The sequence below is a fragment of the Lethenteron reissneri genome, chromosome 64 (assembly GCF_015708825.2).
Source record: "Lethenteron reissneri isolate LAM-NWPU_2019-01 chromosome 64, ASM1570882v1, whole genome shotgun sequence".
Lineage (NCBI taxonomy): Eukaryota > Metazoa > Chordata > Hyperoartia > Petromyzontiformes > Petromyzontidae > Lethenteron > Lethenteron reissneri.
Window position 1 is genome coordinate 7,972,666 of NC_083842.1, and position 21,610 is coordinate 7,994,275.

At 46.0% G+C, this 21,610-nt stretch overlaps 1 protein-coding gene across 1 annotated transcript; it reads left to right on the forward strand.

Moving 5' to 3' along the window:
* Positions 1–529: 529 nt before the first annotated feature.
* On the forward strand, positions 530–10,943 carry LOC133359113 (uncharacterized). The gene is made up of 4 exons (XM_061577508.1): positions 530–982; positions 4,565–4,706; positions 6,018–6,299; positions 8,010–10,943. The coding sequence occupies exons 1-4, from the start codon at positions 674–676 to the stop codon at positions 8,327–8,329; spliced, it is 1,053 nt and encodes a 350-aa protein (XP_061433492.1). The 5' UTR covers positions 530–673; the 3' UTR covers positions 8,330–10,943.
* Positions 10,944–21,610: the final 10,667 nt, after the last annotated feature.

Here is a 21,610-nt window from a genome sequence, read left to right on the forward strand (position 1 = left end):
ATAAAAAATGCGAAACTTTAAATAAATATAGACAACACGTTCTACTTAATTACATATACTTTTTAATGAATGTCTTCTGCTATAAGCATCAGAGTGCAGCGGCACATTAAATACGCACTACAATGACAATAGTTTAAAGCGATTTGAAGCATGTTTTATTTTTTTAGGGGGGGGGGGCAGAGCTTTGTGACGTCATATTTGAGGGGGGGGGTCTGACTTTTTGTGACGCCGTGTGACGAGGGGGGGGGTGTATATAAATCGTCCAAAATCGCGTGACGTCATTTATGGACGGCCCCATACTCATTGTCAGGTGGTGGCGAGTTTAACGACACATTTATTTTAAAAAACCTGCATTATGGATGATTGATATTGGTCGCGAAAGCCCCTACACGTGTTAAACTACACTTGCATTGAATTCATAACGCAAACGTTAGCGATTTGCATCATACTCGACTTCGATTCCTTGTGAATCGTTGCAACAATTCTTGTGAGAATCGACCCTGGGGGGGGAGGGCATGGCGAGAGAACTGATGACAGAGACACACACTGTGACACCGCGCCCATCGACTCCCACGTGCACAGATGCTCTTGCAGCGCGTATGAAGGTCGGCACGGCACACGAGGGGACGGTCAGTAACCAGGTCCCAGCCCGCTGTCTCTCTCGAGTCTTGCGATGTTTTTAGCTTTTAACACACCCACCGATGGGGAGGCACCGGGACTGGTTCACATAATCGTCACCGGCGTTCGGAACGTGAGTGGCATCCGAACCCGCGTTTACCGCCGGGGTTCGTGGCCAGGCTCCGTGCGCTTTAACTCCCACCCAAAAGTCACGCGGAAGTCGACGTTGTGGCCGTGGGCCAGTTGCAGGCACCCGCCCCATTCCCGGACGAGTCGCCACCCCGGAAGAGTCGCCGCGCACGCAACGCGGATGGCGGCGTCGGGCGAGAACCCCGAGCTGCAGCGGCTGCTGCTGCAGTTGAAGGTGAGCGAGGCGGACCCGCAAGGGGGTGGTGAGAGGGAGAAGACACGGGGTCATTAGAGGTTTTTGGGGCTGTCCGGAGGGCTCTTCCCTCGCCAGCGAGAGATTTTGCTGGGTTCGATGCATGGGTCGTTCGGTTCGCGCATCTGGCACGGGATGCCCCTATTCCCACCTGGTGTTTGGGTTATTCCGGAATAAACACCGAATTCGAGACCCACAACGGCGCTGGCTTTGACGTCCCCCACCCCCCTCTTGAAGACACTGTCGGGGGGTTAACCCTCAAACGCAGCAGAACGTCGAAATTGGAAGTTTATTTCCCGAGCAAAATGCCCCATTGAGCCGAGAAGCTCTTTTCAATGGCGACTGGGAAGGCAGACACCATCAAAGCATTCCGTAATTACATATTTAAAAACTTCTTTCGCGCCGTACGTAGCCAAACATGCTAATTATATTATAAATGGGGAAAATAAAGACGGACATGCCCCGGTTAGGCGGTTGTGGCCATGCAACCCGAACTATGGGCCGTGTAATTAAACCACGAGTCTGCGCTCCTCCTGAAGCACTCCCGTAGCTAGCAGGCCTCGATATTGCCATTTAGCTTCTGAACAACTTGCCGCATGCAAGAATGGGGAGCCGTGACACCAGTCGCCTTTGGAGGCAAGGGTTGGTGAATCACGCCGAGAGTTGAGAAACTTCCCAACCAGCCAAGCTGCGAGCTGGTGGTTAGATGTGAATAAAGGGCATTTTACGAAATAATTGTTAAAAATATAAATAACAATAAATACGTTTTGTCTCCTTCAAATATCAGTCATAACCAAAAATAAATCATTACATAAGCCCATCAGCACTAGCAAAACTCCGGACCGGTTTGGACAGTCCGTCTCATCAGCAGCAGCATAAGTCAGGCTTGCTTGAATCAATGCCGGTGAACTGTCAGACGTTACAGTATAGACAAGGACTCCTCTATTGAAGATATCGATCCTATAGTTGGACTGGTAGTTTCTGCTCAGCGAGAAGTGTAACAGTACAGCAGTGGCTGTGTGGGGAGTACAGTTGGTGAATCTGTCAGTCATCTCAGTCGACCCGTGGTACCTGGGTCTGCCACGTGACCTCCTGCCAGCGAGCCTTCGACACTTCACGTGGCCTCGAAGTGTACCTAGCCTGGCACAAGTGCCGTGGTGACGTCACCAACACTTAGCGGCGAACGGCGGTTGTTGTGTGCGCTGAGCCTGCTGCTTGGTGGTGGAGTGACGCCGTGATATGTGGGCTTGCTTCTGCTTTCAATTTGACCACCTCGTGTTCGTGCCGGGGGTGGGGAAGAACGCTTCATGTTCTAGCGATGAATGCAAGGAGTAGAAGAGAAGAAACCTTTTATCCCGTAGCCAGTGATCGACTGGGACAAAAAATCGGCCCAGGCATATCTAAACACACCCGTCTAAATTAAGTGGGATCTCTTTGGTTCATTTGGGCTGGGTCCAAAAAACGAATGGGCCATTGAGGAATAATCTTTGGGGCTGCCGAATATGGGACTTAATGCCAACTAAGAGCGTAAATAAGCAATGAAGCGTACATATTAGAGGTAATGCATTATTTTAGTTAGATAAATATATTTTTTTACTCTGATCACATTTGCAATTTCCCCATACAGACCGGCACACTGACTGTCGGAATGGACTGGACTACCGGACATTTTCCCGGACTGCCCTACGGCCAGTCCGAGCCTGCCCAATGCACACCACGGAGAGAGACAGTAGAGTCACGGATATTTTATAGCCGGGCAGTGGTGGCCATGCGCGTGGCCTGTAATCCAGCACAGTCGAGGCAGTGAGGGTTGGTAGATCGCAAACATGATTGTGAAACTCCCTTCTCGTGGCCGTCGAGGAGGAAAACAAATGTGGACTCCGCCTGTTCTGTCTTGTATGGGATTGAGTGTTTCCCCTGAGCACATTTGTGTTCTCTGCAGATGCTACGGTTTCCTCCCACATGTAAACACTCATTAATTGGCCGCTAACACCTTCATATGCTGTGTAGAGGACCGCAATTGTTGGTAGCGCAGGCTCACCGCGTAGCTACTTTCCTGCTTGTCTGTGGTTCCTCATGCCTCAGAGTCATTCTCTCTTTATGAGAGTGAGAGTATACTGTGCACGTTATAAGTTGAAATGTAATATTCTAATCTATGAGAAAAAGAAAGGAAGGGATTCCGGTACGGAAGTCCCAAAACAGACAAAGAGGGCAACGGCTCAAGATGAGCAGCAGAAAGAGGTGTAGGTAGAGATGGAACGGGGACATTATGTCAGGGATCAGAGCGTGATGAGAGGTGAGAAAAGAGAGGAAGGATAGCAGCAAGAAGTGAGTTCTACGGAGGAGCAGCATCTGTTTTCACAGGGGGGGGCGGTTGGGAGAGGCGAGGCATTCAGAGCTGGGCTCGAGCTAATTTAGATATACAAGATAAAGTTATTCATAGAGTAATATTCGTTCTAACAGCTCAGAATACGCTTTCAATCGCCTGTGTAAAATTAGGTGTTGCTTCACTGATACATAGCATTGCGGTGTCACAGGTGAATGGAGTGAACACGAGTGTATGGTTGCAGAAGGAATTGACAATACAATTTAGACGGTGGAAACGAGATTTTTATAAAAGGTGATGTGGGACAGCCAGGCACATATACACAGCCTAGATTGCTTCACGTCCACACGGATGAGATTGAACACAGTGGTGGATTGCTCGTAGGGTTGTTGCGATATCATTTTTCATGGAACGATGTCATATTTCACGATGTGATTATTACGATATCAGTTTACTATAAATTTGAAAATGTATTTCGTTTTTCATGATGTTGTTTTTTTTGCTGTACTCCAGTATGATAACTATTATGCCTGTTTACTCAAGAGAGCCTGAGTCTCCGAACATGTTTTTTTGCAGGAGGGGGAGATGACTTCTACGCTTGTGGTTAACTTTTCAAATGTAACAATTTGGGACTATGACACCGGCAAATAATGACCTACTCTTGCCAATTATGTCATGGGATCTTGAAAGTTCACTGTGAAGCAGAGTATGTGTAGTATTATTACAGTTAATACAGCCGCATGCACTTAGCCATAACCCTGACAGTGTATGTTAGAGACTTAGAGGAAATGTCCAGGCCTGTCGCAGCCAGGGTAACCTCAGTCATTATGAAGTATATTTGATGACCAGGTTTGTTCATTTATACTTAGGGGTGTGATTTTCCCACTACAATGAACTGCCAGGATTTGGGGTCATCGTTAGATTCAAGAATCGATTCTCGTTTTGTCTCGTTTACTACCAGCTTGTTTTTATATCTCATGTTTTAACACTTACCAACTTTGGGTGTAAGTGTTAATGAATAACCGCTGTCCATCCATCTGGCTATCCTGAGGCGTGGGGGAAACAATAGCTCTCAAAAAGATGATTTTCTGTAAATAATATTAAGTTAATAAAAGTAGTGTTGCTATAAAAGACTTATTCTATAGACGACCAGGTAATCAAAGGATGGGCCAAAATCAATTAATTTGTCTATGGCTTTGCTTATTTTTAACAATGTGCCATTTTCACTTGCCTGGCAGGAAGAGGACACATTGGTGGCCGGAGAGAAGTTTCTGTGCATGTTGAAGTGTCAGCATCATGTGATTGAGCTGCTCACGAAGGAAAATAGAGAGCTTCGGAACGAGGTGGCTCGCCTGCAGAGAGTATCCCTGCCTACATCAGGTGAGCAGGTTCTATGAGGGCTGTGGGCTCGAGTCTCTTGCCTTGTGGATATCTCTACTCGTACAGTTGAGAGGGCTTCATGAGGACTGTGAGCTTGAGTCTTTGCCTCCAGTCAGCATCTTCAGGTGGAACGCCCAGTGTCGTTAATTGAAGATAATTTGCCTGGTTCAGAGTTTGAAGAAACATTTTAAGAAATGACATCGCTCAAATGAAAAGACTCCTCAAAGCTCATGGTAATTGTTTAAGTTGTGACTGGAATAAGAAGTCACAGTGACGGTTGATTCGTTGGCTTGATTCTGCACATCCAGCATTTCCCAAACACATGGCAGAGGCATTTGAAACAATCATGGCCAAGATGTTGGCAAACACCTGGGACTCAAATCTCAAATACAATGCGGGTCATCAATACTATGATGGACTTGTGGAGTAGCCACTTTTCAAAGGAGGAGGTGCCTTTTTAAGGGCAGAAATAATTTAAAGATGGTCGAGGAATCAGAAGAAGCTTTAGATTTATAATTTATTACGCCGACACTCGTCTACATGTGCTTTATTTGTAGTTAGCTGAGAGCCCACTTTGACCAATTTAAGTCTCTATTTTTTAAAGAGAGACCTTGGTAAAACAAGACTATTTGTACAATTATACCTCTTTTTTTATCCACTGCTGGATGAGGGCCTCCCCATGCCATGCGGGTTGAAGGTTATTTAACCATACTTTAATTTTTTTGTTAGTGCTGGTTTGTGAAGGCGGGATGCATGTACGTTGGAGCATAGTACAGTACAAAAGTGGTTTTCACTACACTGCCCTTTTCTGACGGAGCGGCTGACATTTGATAGAGTAACGAGCTGCGCATGTTAGTTGAGGGGGATCTCATACAATTAACAAGATGGATGCCTCAGGGGCGTTGGGCTCAGGGGTCCCGAACGATTTGGGGGCGGGTGGGGGGATTAAATAGGTTGTCAAAGAATGGATAACATGTTCTTTTGAATCTGCCTCCTTTCCTTTAAGTGTCTGCTGTACACGGTGTTACCCCGTGTTGTTTATGGACCAGAGCCGTGCCCTTGACATTAGAAGTGGGCGGCACTTGGCCCAGCCGACTCCGTTCAGCAAAATAAAAACCGGGAAATAATTCAGAAAAATTTGATGCTAAAAACGAGACGCAAAAATATATATTTTTGAAACTGACAGTTCAGCGATTGCTTTGAGAATGATAACTCTAAACTAAATTGAAGATGAAGATGATGCTCATGGCAATGATGACAATTGTGATATGAGCACATGAACGACTTTACGACTTGTTCCTATGTGCACAGAGCCGCCTCTTCCAGTGCCACTCCCCTACCGCTGTTACGGGCAGATGTTTGGGGCTGCGGAGATTTTCTTGAGCTGGCTCACCGAGCCGTTCAGGTCGGAAGGCTTGGACCTCAGGCCCACGTACCAACCCGCGTCGGCTGAGCGGTCACCCTGTGCCCTCCCGGTCAACGCCGCGTCGCAGTTTCCCGCCGCTTCCCCTGCACTGCCGCTTTTCGTGTTCTGCGTGAACGCGTCGCGCGTTGCCAGCGACACGGAGCCGGCACGCCGTGAGCTCAGCCCAGGTACATGCAGCAAGTTTGCTCCCTACGGCTCGCCTCACTTGGTCGTAATCTGATGTTGTAATAATCAATTACTCTGTAGATTACTGCTTCCATTCACCGGTAAATCGATTTGTGTGAATTTGAAAGCTCAAAACGTGATGCAATCACCATCATCGCCCGTGTCCGCGTCACGCGTGGCACGCACAGCAGTGATTTTGCCATAGTCTAGAGGCCATATTCCCCACGTACCATTATTTTAAAATAAATTCACTTAACTTTAAACAGCTAATCAATTTAATCAATTCATAATTTAAGCGATACTCAGGATTACGTTTATCCCCATGAATCGTTTGTGTATTATTTTAACTTTTGCTGGGAGAAGGGGCTTCAATTGCCCAGGAATGATCAAGAAACGCTCGCCCGGGTCTCTACACTCCATCATGGGAGCTTTCTTGAAAAAATAAGAAAGTTCATATATTTAATGTAGACAAGTATTAGGTTTGACTATGTAAATTAAAATCTGTTTTCTAATTCTATTCGTGTGTGGCACACCAACATGGCCCTGAAGCTGAACAAAGTGAGTGATGTCAGAAGGTAACCAGAGGACCCAGGTCTGAGATTCCATGGGATTAGTTTGATTAGGGTGCCCATCTTAGTCCCAGCATGGAAGCAACATGTGGTACACCATGGAATATAATCGGTGCTCATGACCTGTAAAGCATGCTTGGATCAGAGCTGAATTTGGATTTTAATTGTTGGCAAGTGGTCTGCGACCTGCCGACAAAGCCACTGTGCACTGGCTTCGTAGTGATGCTGTTATTACAGCTGCCTGCTGTAATATGTATGCTTAAGATTCTTTTGCATTATTTACAAAAGTAGACCAAGGCTTGCTATTGTCAGAGTCCAAATCTGAAATAGGAAGCTTAAAATAATATTTATTATGTTTACTTCACTTGTGATGTAGCCTATGTTTAACTCTTTCTCTCATGAGTTATCTGCCTGAGTGTAGGATCGAGTTGCTCCTTCCTGTCAGAGCATGCACTTTTCTCTTGGTTTTCTCACATGACTGCCCTCTCTTAAAGTACCACCTTCCTTTCTACCTCTTGACCTTTGCCCAGTTTTCTTACTCCTTGAGCATCCTTCAGCAAGCCATCCCCTCTCACAGTATGTCCCATCCAGATCCTCTGCTTTCCATCATTTATTATAATTGCACGTTTCTCCTGAACCCAATCTAGAAGTTCCTTGTTAGTTCTACATACCGAAAAATAATAATTTATATCCCTTTGTCAATCCACTGCTGGAGGAAGGCCTCCCCATGTCCTCTCAGGTTATGGGCGTTCATTCGATCATATTTCACTACATTGGTCAGTGCGGGGTAGTGTAGGTGAGTACTCAGGATTGGTTCAGGTGTTACTCGCTACTGGAGTTGACCATGGGTGAGAATCTAACTCGAGTTGCCACGGTCATCATGCAGCACGCATGCCAACAACTGCCTATGCTGCCCCTATATTTACACAGGCGAGAACATTGGTGCAATCATACGTAACATTGCACATGTCTTCATTAGCACACCTTACTATATTTACATAAAACTCCCAGGCAGAAGAGATCACAAATCATTCGTCCCCTGCGACATGACTTGGTGAACAGTAGGCGTGGCCGCCTCTTCCCCCATCCCCGCTCATTATACTGATGCTGGCGATGCTCGGCGCTGTCTCCCTGGCTGTGCAGGTGAGCTACCCGTCCTCGTGGTGATGCACCACACGCCAAACCCCAACCACACGGACCCCAGAAGCAGCCTGCACCTGTCGTGCCATGGCAGCAGCGAGAGCGGAGACCGTAGCCCCGGCTTCCAACTCATCCTCGACTGCTTCTTCTTCGAGCACCACGGCCTCTACGACTGCCGCCAGAACCGCAGCGCCGTACTGGCGGCGGCCTCGTACCTGCGCGGCAAGCTGCCCGTCCGCATACCCGGGAGCAGCTGGCCAGAGAACAGCAGGATGGGTTGTAACAGCGGCACAGGATATCCGTGGCCTTGTCACCCCTCGTAGGCTGACACTGTACCAAAGGTGGCAACGGCAACAAAGTGCTTGGGTGGAGCAATCCACAGTGTGGCTCTATCAGCGGGGGGGAGAGTCTGGAGACAGTAGGACGAGATTCCCAAATGCTTGGCATCTGTAATTTGCAGACTGCTTTGAGAATGCTTAGTGGCCCGTAGGGACGTCTTTGTGTCGGGCAGTGAAGTTGGTGCAAACCTTGTATGACCAACCGAAGTTGAACATCTGACTTCTCCGCAAAGTGCCCTCCCATCGTTTGAATAGAGAAGTCTGTGGATTGTATCAGCTATCTAACCAATAATTACTAGGGTCTGTTTCCTCATAGGACATGCCCCAACTTTCATAGTGTGGCAACGCCCGTGGCCAACAGCAGAAAAGGAGCGACTCATTGAGCAAAGGATTTTTGGAGAGAACCTTAATTGCTGGGGTGTTGAACACATGAAGGGGGAGCAGAGTAGAATGACAGGGGGGGGTGGTATGCAGGGAGGAGTCCATAGAAGATCTTGAGGACAACATTGAGGATGATCTTATAATTGATCTAGCACTGGATCTGGGGCCAGTTTAGGGATCTGAGGATTGGAATGGTTGGGTCTCATGTGTGTGCGCGAAAATGTGTTGCCGTGCTCACTTTGAGATATCTCATGGACGGTGCAACGTGACGAGAATCCCTGTGCCTTGAGGCTTGTTTACTAACACGTGGTGCACATGATCCTTGCAGTTGGGCAAAGTGAGAAGTGGGAAGGTTATTCTCACAGTGGGATCGCTTGTGTTTCTTCAACCCTAGGAACACTTCAATTCAATAATGGGTTTTTTTTCATGATTTTGGCTTTGTTGTAGTGTGGTGCGCAGTGTTCCTTTGGATGTACTTGGATATCTGTTTAGGGTGCCGAGGTTTGAATGCTACAATAAATAATATGTATTTATACTGAATTAGAAATTCTCATAAATGAAAAACATTCTTCTTTCGGTAAAGTTCTGGTACCTCCAGCAATGTGATGTTCTATGGCTTAGCACGGTTGGCTCCGTACGGTGCAAAAGAAGTTCATCATAACACATGTATTGACTGGACGGATGATGGGCTGAGTGGACCCTCAAACGTGATTTGAATTCTCAATCTTCCAATTTACGAACCGCTCACTCTACTGCTGATCCACCTGGCCAGTTATTTGAACACCAGAATTATGTATATTCTTTCTCGGGAGCATTCATCAACTTTTGTGTAGCACTACTTTAAAGGTTCCTGAAATTGCATCATTAGTCCAACCATTTTATCGAACCAAGTGTGAGCCTACAAACGTTCTGGAGCACTTTTTGCAGGACCTGATTGGCCACAGTTAAGACAATTATTTACTTTGCCCTATCATTGTTCATTTAATTACAGGTACCATTTGGATTTCAGCTATGGCACCTTGTATAACATCGTGTGATCTTCTTGTGAATGATGCAAGTGAGTCTTACAAAGCCGGGCTTGGCAAACGTCTGCAATCCAGCGCTTGCGGGGGGGGGGGGGCAAGGGTTGATGAATCGTGTCGAGATCTCTAACATTTCTGAATCCACTTGGCTGTGAGGTGGCCAGAAGATGGCTGCACATCAAATGCATTGTTGTATCCGTCTTTAAGCATTATTCACTCATGTGGTTGATGTCTCTATATGTCCGCTTAGTTTCTTTGTACATGCCAAAGGCTCTTTAAGAGAATTGGTCAAACCTCTCACTTGAATAAAGAGTCTTTAAACAGTGAGGTTTTCCTCGGCAAAGAACATGACTTATTAATATTATTACGTCATGATATTGCTCTGCTGGATGTACTGGACAGGCAGAGGCGTCGTGTTGTCAATCATGAATTGCAAATTGACTGGAAGTTGAGTTAGTCATGAGAATACCACTGCTGTGTTGTTCATGTTTTTGTTTTTTTGTTTGTTGCGGTTGCACCCGATTCAAGAGCCGAATGGCTCACAGGGCTATACCTAATAAATGAAACTTGAAACTTGTTTTTTATACCAGTCACACTACTGCGATGTATGTAATTATTAACAAAATGTATGTGTGTGCATATACCATGACTTATAATCTGCTGCTTTAGTCAAATTGTATGTTTACTGTGCCCTCAAAGATCTTCCATTTAGTCTTACATGCTGGTTCAGTGCTGTTAGCGAGCACCTGTTGAAGCTGGCATAGGGCACGAGGGGGGTGGTGTGTTGCCAGCACCACACTCGCCTTTGTCTTCCAATTGCTAATATTTTGCACACTGAACTAAAAGTACTGATTTAAGGCTGATTCGACCTAGACGAGACCCAAGTCATGTTCACATATTGCATGCCGCTGATACATTATTTTTTTGGAATCGAACCCAGGAGTAGAACTGCCGTTCGTCACGAAGTGGTTGTGACGTCACCACGGGACTTGTGCCAGACGAGGCGCACCTTGAGGCTACGTGAAGTGTCGAACTCTCGCTTGCAGGTCACGGGACAGACCTAGGTGCCATGGGTTGTCTGACTGGGGTACACCCCGATTGGCACAGTCAAGTTGAAATTGTAATCCAGTGGTTGTGGCCGCACTGGCAAATGTAACGTGTACAAAACATTTACTTCGGAATAATTCAAAGCGTATACAAAGTGCATTAAATACAATTATTTAAACAGTCGGTGCATTGTGTCCTTTATTGCCACAGTTTTAGTTAAAACGAATATATAATTAATAACAATAATTCCTAGGACAAAAGGGCGCTATCAATATAAATTTTTTAAAGTCCCTTTACCCAGGAAATGCCTCACCGATTCTCGACACTTTTTTTAGAGTCCATCATTGATATGTCTGCTGGTTACCATTAACGCATGTTTGACATGCGAGGGGAAACCCAAGTGCCGGAGACATCGCCACGCATGCAAGGGGCGTAACACTAATATCCACAAGGACAAATTCAGGAATCCGCTGCTGTACCGCTGTCTCTAGGTAATTTTTCAACTCATGCCTACAACACATGGTATTCCCGAGCAGTCTGCCATCCAAGTACCAACCAGGCCAAAACCTGCTTAGCTTCTAGAATCTCATGAGACTGGGTACATTGATAGTGGCTTGGTCATATTACATACTGGATTATACACTATCGTCGTTCTAGGTTGTTTCTGAGAAACATTCCCTGCATGTGTAGTGAGTCACTTTTGAGACACTTATAGTAGGAGGCAACACACGTTTCTTCTACACTTTAAACACTTGTTCACACACGGGATAACTATAAACGGGTCAGGACAGCCGGCACGTTGCCTGACCTACGACGCCGGACACGAAGACGAAGCACGACAGGTTCCATTTCAACGACAGACAACCCTGATCCAGCATCGGGACTTTCCTTTTATGCCCCCTGGTGTGGCCTGGCTCTGCCCTCGGCCACACCCCCTTCTGGAACCCACCAGAAGGTTATGGGCTATACCCCACGTGTCCCCTCAGTCACCTTTGACACACATCCTCTACCCCCGGCCTATCACGTGCCCTCTTAGCCAGCGGGGCTGCTTCGTCCTCATATGCCCCTACTGCCAGCAACCAGCGCTACGCACCCTAGTGACCCATTCCATGGCATTGCATGTTCTGCTGGCAGATCGGCTGCTCCACCCTGCTCTGCTGGCAGGTCGGCTGTTACGCCCACAATTCCTGTCTGTCAGTAACCAGCGCTAAGCGCCGTAGTGACCCATTCTATGTCACTACACATGTACAAAAGGAATGTACATCTGGAGGCTATGGAATTTGTTTGTTGTATCTACCAGAAGTGCTTCCCCCAGTAAACGTGCAATCTAGCACCAACGTTTCATACTTGAAGTACACAACACAAGACGAACAAATTAAAGGTGGTTACGAATGTATGTGTAATGGGTTCAACTGCGTCGCAGATGGAGACTGAAAGGCAACACAATTATTCAGTTCCAACACATGGGGTAACTTTCCCCTTCACAGAATAACAACATATGGTGGTGACCACCAAGCTAACTACAATAGTTACAATGTAACTACTACTACGGACCGGAACCAACAGCTTCAGCCCAGGTCCACGTGTTGAAGACTCGTTAAACGGAGAACATAGACGAAGGGTTTCTCTCGGGACCCAGCTGTTCTCTGTGGCGTGGCCGGCTCCACCCTTGGCCACGTCCACCTTCTAGAATCCTCGGGAAAGATCTTTGTCCCAATCACGTGACCACCCCTAGCCCCCTCTTGGAGCCCCTTTGTCAACTTAACTGGTCACGTGTCCTCCTGGGTCAACCAGAGTGCCATGGCCTCGCATAACCTCATCCATCGGCCAGCATCCACACACCCTGTCCTGTAGGCTCGGCACTGCACGTCAAATGAGGTGCCATCGAGCGCTATTATTCAGCGCTCACCGGGCCTCTCTAGGGCCGGTAGGCGGTACTACACCCACACCATTGTGGTATCCGCGATGTCACTACACTGCACGCCATGCCCCTGTCGGGCCGGCACTGCACCCAGCATGTTGACAAACAGCGATGTCACTACATCTGTAATAAGTCATCGTGAAATGTCATCACGGTAACTCCACTGAACCTGTGGGTTTCGCGCAATTACATTTAAGCGGCGTTCTTTTCCATACTTCCCGTGTTGCCGGCTCCACAACTGGATTGGCTACAACTCAATCACTTACGTGTGAACTTTTCGACAACCAGTTACAAGCCATTGCGCAACCGGTTGCTCGCAGCAAAGACACTCGACTTTCAAGCGATCCGCCCCCTGATTTATACCCAGTAAACATTCAACGTCAGCCCAACAACGCTCCATGTGTACTAGGTAGTGATGCATTTCACCACGTGCTATTATAAGCCCGTTTAATTACCTTCTTTTCAACTACCTCACTGAGATGTTGACAAAGCAGTTGTGGGTGATTAACTACAGAGGTTGCGGGACCCAACTTTTAATAAGAGAACCCAGACTAATTGGCAGGGGCCATGGGTTCAGTACCGAACAGCACCAGCGGGTGTCGTTGAGACGACCGAGATTACCACATGCCGATTGGCAAGCCACGCGGTCGATCGGGGGATTCCCCTTCTGAGGTTAAGCCGGGTGCTCGGACGAAATGTACAGCAACCCTGCTGTCTGAAGGCATCCCAACGCCGTGTTGGCTACGGGGGAGGAGGTGTTTTGATCATACTTCACTCCACTGGTTCGTGCGGGTTGGTGAAGGTGCCGAGGGGCTTAGAACCGGTGTAGTTATCTTATCAACCGCCACGCACGTTAGCAGTGGTCGGGATTGTATTCTAGACCCGTGTACGCTTACCACTGCGCCATCGCTCAAATGTAATGCGTATTCAAACAGTTGCACGTAAGAGATGCGTAGACACACCCCGGGTTACCCTGAACCTTTTCTGCACAGTAAACGTGGAACTTTGACCCAACGATGCATTTTTTTTGTATGGGAAAACGCAATTATCTTAGAACATCTATGAATCTCTGGCATGCCCACACCTGTGTCTGTGATTACCACTTCTGAGGTACAGTACAATTAAAAAAAACGTGACAGTAAACAAAAGTGAAATCTAAACTTGTATTTACCAGATAAAGCCCACGAGGCGACCTGGCAAGACATGATAGCACATCGAAGTGGCTTGTGGGTATTTATAGTAGTCGCCAGAAGAGGAAGCTTATTTCACGATACATTGGGAAGTGATTGCTACGTATAAATATACATTATCTTGAGTGGTGTATTATTATTACTACTGCGCAAATGACAACACTCGGGGCCTTTTCATGTCCCGGAAAGACATTTTTATTACACACTTTTTATTAACTCACTCTGTTGTTGTATCCTCAAATCTAGTAACTCAATTTTTACCCACTTCCCAATGTGGTATCGACTGCAAACTTGGTATACTTATGACATATTGATGCCAATACTATATTCTATCATAAAAAACATTTAAAAACATTATTTTTTATATGTTATGTTTCAGCTTGGGTCTTATTGTCCACGCTCAACTTACTTTGGCTGTAAATGACCACGGTCCCTTAAGTTATGGCAAGCTTCGGGGCCACTTCCTGGAGTCGTGTAGTTCTTCCATTACTAGCACGGTACATTTCATTAAAGCGTGTTTTAAAAAAAAGTATTTATATATATTACTTATTACAGGACAGCTTCTACTTGAAAGAGAGGACGATCCAAGTATAAACCGGGATAGGATGGCAACAGCCCATGTTGTATCCCCAGCTCGGATGTTCACTGCGCCACACATCTGACACTTGTCATTGCAAACAAAGTTCAGGGGCTCTGCTTCAGATTGAAAACACAAAGCCAATAAACAATATACCCTGTAAAGCACCACACACACGTGATTACCAGTGGGCACTCTGCGCATATATAATGGCTTCAACGTCCGTATGAGTGTTGTGGCAAAAACCACGTTCGGCTGCCGTTGTGTTCCCAGTGCTAAAGTTTACACATTGCACCACGTACTAATTTATGAATTTTTTGAACAGTAAGGATTCGCACTCCAATTGCTTACCGAAGTTCGTAATTTCGAGGATTCTATTTCAGATCTCTGACGTCATATCACAGTGCCCTAACTACTGCGCCACCAATCCACCCCCTACACGTTGGCAATGTGTTGACAATTGAGCTACATACTCTTTGGTTCTTTCGGTAAAGTCACGTAGGTATAAAATAAAATAAATCACGACGTTTCGAACACAAGTGGTCGTCCTCAGGCGGAAAAAATAGAATCCAGCTGAACTAGCGAGAGAGCAGCTACAACAAGGCTATAATATTATGGATGTCTCTTTGCCCTCTGGCGCGATTATGTTTAGCACAACCGGCATTCACCTGGCAATAACATAAAAAGTATGTATGGTATATAATACACCTTGATTTTAGTTGTGAATGCTTGGATATCCACGTGTATGCATGTCCTCCATTCTGTATTCAAATTCCACCGTATACAGTAGACGTGCGACTCATGCAAACTGGTACAATATGGGCATTCGAACAATGATGCCGGTTGCAATCACCAGCGAAACGTCGTACAGTATTCATATTGTAAATGTTGTAGGTTGGCTCTCTAAACACGCCGCTGTGCTGAACTAGTAACTAATTGGCACGTCGTGTTATTCACGTGATTAACCTAATTGGCTATATCGGATGGACACATTTACATATATGGGAGCTAACCCAAACAAACTTTATTATGAATATTGGTCGCGAAAGCTTAAGGGGCCGACCATAAATGACGTCACGCACCTGGCGGGGGGGTCAGACATTTGTGACGATGTGTGACGAGGGGGGAAATGTGACGTCACATCAAAATGCGCAACTTGAAATAAATGTAGACAACATGTTCTACTTAACTTAATAGACTTTTTAATGTTTTCTCCTACAACATCAGAGTGCAGCGCCACATTAAATACGCACTACAATGACAATAGTTTAAAGCGATTTGAAGCATGTTTTATATTTTTTTTGGGGGGGGGGGGGGGGGCATCGCTTTATGACGTCATATTTGAGAGGGGGGGGTCTGACTTTTTGTGACGCCGTGTGACGAAGAGGGGGGGGGTGGTCAAAAATCGTCCAAAATCGCGTGACGTCATTTATGGACGGCCCCTAAACAAACTAGCACGCCAGTGCTTTGGTGTGGTGACTGCAAACAAACTATTTTTGGTTCAGAAATGACATTCCACGCTTCATGTTTGTGTGCGCGTCTTGCTTGCTCGTGCTGTCGGTGTGCCCTGTCACGAAGCGGATACTGGATGTTGAACTGTCCAGATCAGTTTATATCACCCAGTGTTAGAGTACAGTCGACACATAAGGATATGTCACAGAACTACTCATGAATGTTAAAGTGACCGCTTATTTACACTGGGGGAGGGGGGGGGGAGTCCCCCCCCCCCCCCCCCCCACTTCACCCCATCCTTCTAGAAAGAGTAACGTTCGTAACGTTAGCCAAATGGCAATAAATAAGTAATATTTAAATAAAAAAATTAAAATACGCTTTGATGAAATGTACCGTGCTAGTAATGGAATAACTCCCAAGACTCCAGGAAGTGGCCTCGAAACTTGCCATAACGTAAGGGACCGTGGTCAATTACAGCCAACGTCAGTTGAGCGTGGACAATTAGACCCAAACCGAAACATAACAGATAAAACTGATTGTTTAAAAATATTAAATTTGTATGATAGAATATAGTATTGTCATCAGTATGACATACGTTTACAAATTTTGCAGTCGATACCACATTGGGAAGTGGGTAAAAATTGAGTTACAAGATTTGAGGATAAAACAACAGACAGTGGGTTAAATAAAAGCGTGTAAAAACACATTTGCAATTCGCAGGGCTCTTTTCGTGTTCAGTCTGTTCTTCCTCTGCACCTCCGATTAGCCCGGTTAGCTACGTACGGCGGGAAAGAAGTTCAACATACATTCAAATAATGTTCAAAATCAAGCTTAATATAATGGGATGGGTGTTGTGCAGCCAAGTGTCACCAACTTGAGAACACTGGCTCATCACGCATGAGAATCTAATTAAACCACGGGTGGTGTCTGGATTCCACTCGCGATATCAGCAGTGCCAGCTCAGCCCCGAGTCATCCAACCACCTCATTATTTAATACAAAAAAAATTGCCTGGGAAGTTGAATACTCCTAAATGAGTCTTGGCTAAACCATCGGCACTATTATTTTAAACATACGTACGTACTAGTGATGTGCATACTTTTATAATTATGCTGCTTAAGAATGAAGGCATGTTTCCGTGGTATTATAGTTTGGAAACTGACCATGCAAGTTCGGAGGTCCCTGGTTCGTTCCCTCAACACAGCAGTTGAAACCAGTGTACACGTTTCCTAAATAAGTGCAAGCTTTCTGTCGACCTAGCAGTATAATTTGGCAGGCCACAGTCGATCAGCAAATAGCATGTCGTGGGATAAGGTGTAGCAACTCATACCTATTTAAGTACACCTTGGCAGCGTGGAAAAGGTGGCCAAATACCATCTCGAAGGGCCCTCCCGCCAGCAGTGCCAGGCAGTGGTGATTAAACGAAAACACTAAAACTATTTTTGTTATTTTATCAGGTAAGGCCAACTCAACTATATAGCTCATTTTCAGAAGTGACCTGGCCACAAATGATCAGCCAACAAAGTGGCTTATCGCGTGGAAATTTACAGCAGCCGAATACTAAACGCATGTTTCCAAATGTGGACAGGATGACCCGGAGAAAAATCCACGCGACCACAGGGAGGACATGCAACTCCAATTATACAGGTGTAGTGACATCGCGGGATGTCATTGTGTAATGCCGGCCTGAGAGAGGCACGGCAGACACCACTTGGACGTGGGTGCAGTACCGGCCCTAGAGGGGCTCGGTGAGCGCTGATCAATCGCGTTGGATGGCACCATGCATAGCGTGCAGTGCTGGCCTCTACAGGATACGGTGTGGGGGTGCCGGCCATGGAAACAGGGTTACTAAAAGCCGTGGCACTCTGGTTGACCCCAGAGGACACGTGACCGGTTAAGTCTACACGGGGACCCCAAGTGAGGGCTAGGGATGGTCACGTGTCAGGGCAGAGATCCTGCTCGAGGATTCTCGAAAGTGGTCGTGGCCAAGGGCGGAGCCAGCCATGCCGCAGAGGATATAAGCCGGGTCCCCAGAGGGACCAGAGCTGTTGTTCATTCTGAAAAAACCATCTACGTTCTACATCCAAGAAAAGTCTCCAAAACGTGGACCTGGACCCAAGCTGTGGTCCGGTCCGTTGTAACTAGTTACACTGTAATTAGTGTAGTTATCCTGGTGGTACACCACCATAGGTTGTTATTCTGTTAACCCAAGTGTCGGTGCTAATAATTGTGTTACCTCCAAGAAGTACGTCTGCGACTCAGTTGAAGTCACTACACAGGCATCAGGGTCTGGATCGAACCCATGACCTGATACCAGGCGAGGTATGTAACATCTCGCCACCACGGCGCCCCAGGCATGATGCACGCCTATATTCCAGTACTGTGTTGAGGCAGTGGGGGTTCATAATCAACGTTTTTGGGTTTAGATCGCGTTATTTATAAATGTGTCGTAATCCTCCACCACCCGACACGGCCAATCAGTAAAAAAAGTGTCACGTTGACAAAAAACAAATAGTTCACTGCTTTAGCCCACCGATGTGTTGAAGCGTGAAACCACAACATTTACAATTTGAGTAGTACGACGTTTCGCTGGTAATTGCATCCAGCATCATCGGGCAATTCGCCAGAATAGTGGGGGTTGGTGGATCACACAACTGTTGTGGAACTCCATTCTCGTGGGCGTCAAAGAAGTATACCTTCACTTGTAAGGGTGATACAGCAAATGTGGACTCCACCTGTTCAACCTTAATGGGATAAAGTGTTGCCCTCTCGCATGCATGGGTATGCTTTCGGTGCTCCTGTCTCCTCCCATATCTATAAACACTAATTGGCCGGTAACATGATAATTGTTTTTTTACCCTTCTATCTGGCAACAAAACTGACACCTTTTTTGCAAGGAGTCATGTTTGCATAGACCACAATACCTGCAGCCATAATGCAAAAAAAACATAACTCTGATAATATATGCACTGTCCTTGAAGTTGATTGGTCCACACCCGAGACAGCTTTCCTTAGAGCCTAGTCTCACATGGGTTGGACCAGATGACGCCAAAAGGCGCACAACTCAAAGACAATGCACCATCAGAGTATGAGAGCTCGGGTTAAGCATTTACACCATTGGAACCTCATTTGCCAGTACAAATATGTGGCCAGATAGAAGGGTAAAAAAACAATTATATTTTTTACTGGCAAATGAGGTTCCAATGGCCGGTAACATCTTAATATATAGAGCTCAGAGCTCGGGGGAAAGGGAATTTGGCACTGGCTCACAGCGTGGCTGATCCCTTTTGAGTTTGCGGTTTCTCCTTGTTCCTCTTGAGTCATTCTCTCTCCCTTTAGTTTTGAGAGTGATTGAATGCTGTTCGGTGGCACGTTGCAAGTTCACACTATCATTACATTATTATCTTAAACGCACCAGACATGCATATCAGAAACACTATTGTTTGTATATGGATTCACGTGACTCATGTAAGCGCTAAGAGGCAGCCATAAATGTTGAAACAAAAAAAATATGGATAACTTAATCCATGGTTTTTCAAACTCCAGTCCTCGGCGACCCACCATATTACGTATTTCCGCGTTTACCCATTTACTCCCAATAAAATACAAATTAACTCATGCCACGCTGCACGCGCGCGATGATCGTTAAACACGTCCCAGCAATTAATGCATCGCGTGAAACTACGTCCAAACACCCGAGATCTCAATCCTAATTTGAATCGGCATTATTAAAGCAGTGTTTATTTATTAGCGTGTCACGTGTTTAACAATCAATCATCGAGCACGTGCAGCGTCGAACGCGTTAATTTGAATGGGTCGGAGAGGACTGGAGTTTGGGAAACGCGGAGTCTTAATCGGATACAAACATTGCATTGCCATGAAGGATTATGGGTGAAAACAAATATTAGCAGACCTCTGTTCTCTGTCTCCACACGTAATATATATTTCAGTTTCTTGGCTTATTGACTATCAGGCTACATTTGGTTATTCTTAGTAAATATTAGTAAATAAATTCTGCGGGTGCCCCCCACCGTTATAAACTCTCTTGACCCCCCCCTGTTTATTGCCCACGCATTTCTGGACTTCCACTTCTCTTCTTCCCGATTCCTTGTCCTCTTTGTTGTCATCTCTTATCCTTCACTCTTTTCCCACTCCTCCCTGCATAACCCTATAGCTCATATCCATACATCACGACGTGGTATTGCGGGACATGTTTCGCACAATGCGGAACGCGTCCGTTATAACGAGGTTTCTTAGTGATCGACGGCGAACTACTTTCTTGAGCTGTGCGGCTGAGCAGTTGATACAGTGCGTGTAATAATACGTACGCATTGGCGTACTCGCATCTGAGTTCATTGCCCCACCATGGTATGACTACAGGCTGATTTTATAGTGCAAATGTGATTCAATACAGTGAATCCTCGCTTAACACATTTTCGCTTAACACGGCACTTTCAGGACCGCATCTACCACGTTAAACGAGGAATTACTCTACAATGGTTCCGTCCCACAGGTATCCTCATTCCTGTCATCCGTCCACCTTCGAATTGTTTCTTTGATGCTTGTTACCAAGAAGCCTGCGTAAAAATATGACTCTACTTGCTGGTTCACCAGATGTTACTTTCAAGTGCACTTCATATCAAGTATGGAATGAAAGTGTAAAAAGCAATACCATACACAAACCCATAATCATGCTTTCCCGTGCGTCATTGTAGGTAAACTCAAATGCTGCGTGAGAATATTTGGTCTGCAATGCAAATAAGGCTGGTTCGACTAAAATATATACAGTACTGTACCTGTATAGGACTGTATCTTATATGTGAAGACGAGAACGGAGTTGAACTAATTTAATTTAATCCAATAGCTGCAATTCTATGGAATGCCACAAGGGGGTGATCCCCTGTATAAGCTGAATAGACTGTTGGGGCAAGTGCTGTTAGCGAGTAGCACCGATGAAGGCAGGCACGGCACACGAGGGGGTGGGTGGCCAGCACCATGCCCGACCGCCTTTGTCTCCCCAGTTCCGATGCTTCCACACCGCACCAGGCACTCGTTTGAGGCTCAGTTCAGATATTCGTCACTGGCGTTGGCCGTGAATCGAACTCTGGTGCGCGGGTTCGTAGCGCAGCGCGCCAACCGCGACACTACCGCTCCACAATGTGGATCGATCATCCATCCACTCAACGCAGTCAAACTGAAATTCTCAATGAGGAACTATCGCATTTCCGAGTGATAAACGGAGCATATTTAAACACCCCACGCCCACCCCCTGTTATTTATATGCCGTCCAAAGGGGATTTCCAGGCAACTTTACCCAGCTCACAATCTTCAAAATCAATAACCCTGCTGTTGTTTTTGTCAGCTCACAATGTGGCAGTGCGGTCACTCGCTCGCTGAAAACAATGTCCGGTGCGAGTGAAAATGAAGATAATTCTTCATAAATATTTGAATCAGAAAAAAACACTTGAAGCAGAGCTTGAATTACGCCCTGTAGCTACTGTTTGTGTGCGTTTATAGCTGAGTTTATCAATACTTTGCTGGATTGAGGGCCGGCCCCAAAGAAAGTGGGGGTTTTAACGTAAGTAGACTTCACGCTGGCCAGTGTGGGTTTACTTGTTATTTAAAAGAATGTATTCGTAAACAAAATAAAAACACTACAGTATCTGCAGGTTACATT

Excerpts from the sequence above, each read along its gene's own strand:
- LOC133359113 (XM_061577508.1), top strand. The coding sequence starts at position 674 with ATGTTTTTAGCTTTTAACACACCCACCGATGGGGAGGCACCGGGACTG. Across the intron at positions 983-4,564 it reads GGCTGCTGCTGCAGTTGAAG|GAAGAGGACACATTGGTGGC; the intron begins GTGAGCGAGGCG and ends CTTGCCTGGCAG. Across the intron at positions 4,707-6,017 it reads AGTATCCCTGCCTACATCAG|AGCCGCCTCTTCCAGTGCCA; the intron begins GTGAGCAGGTTC and ends CTATGTGCACAG.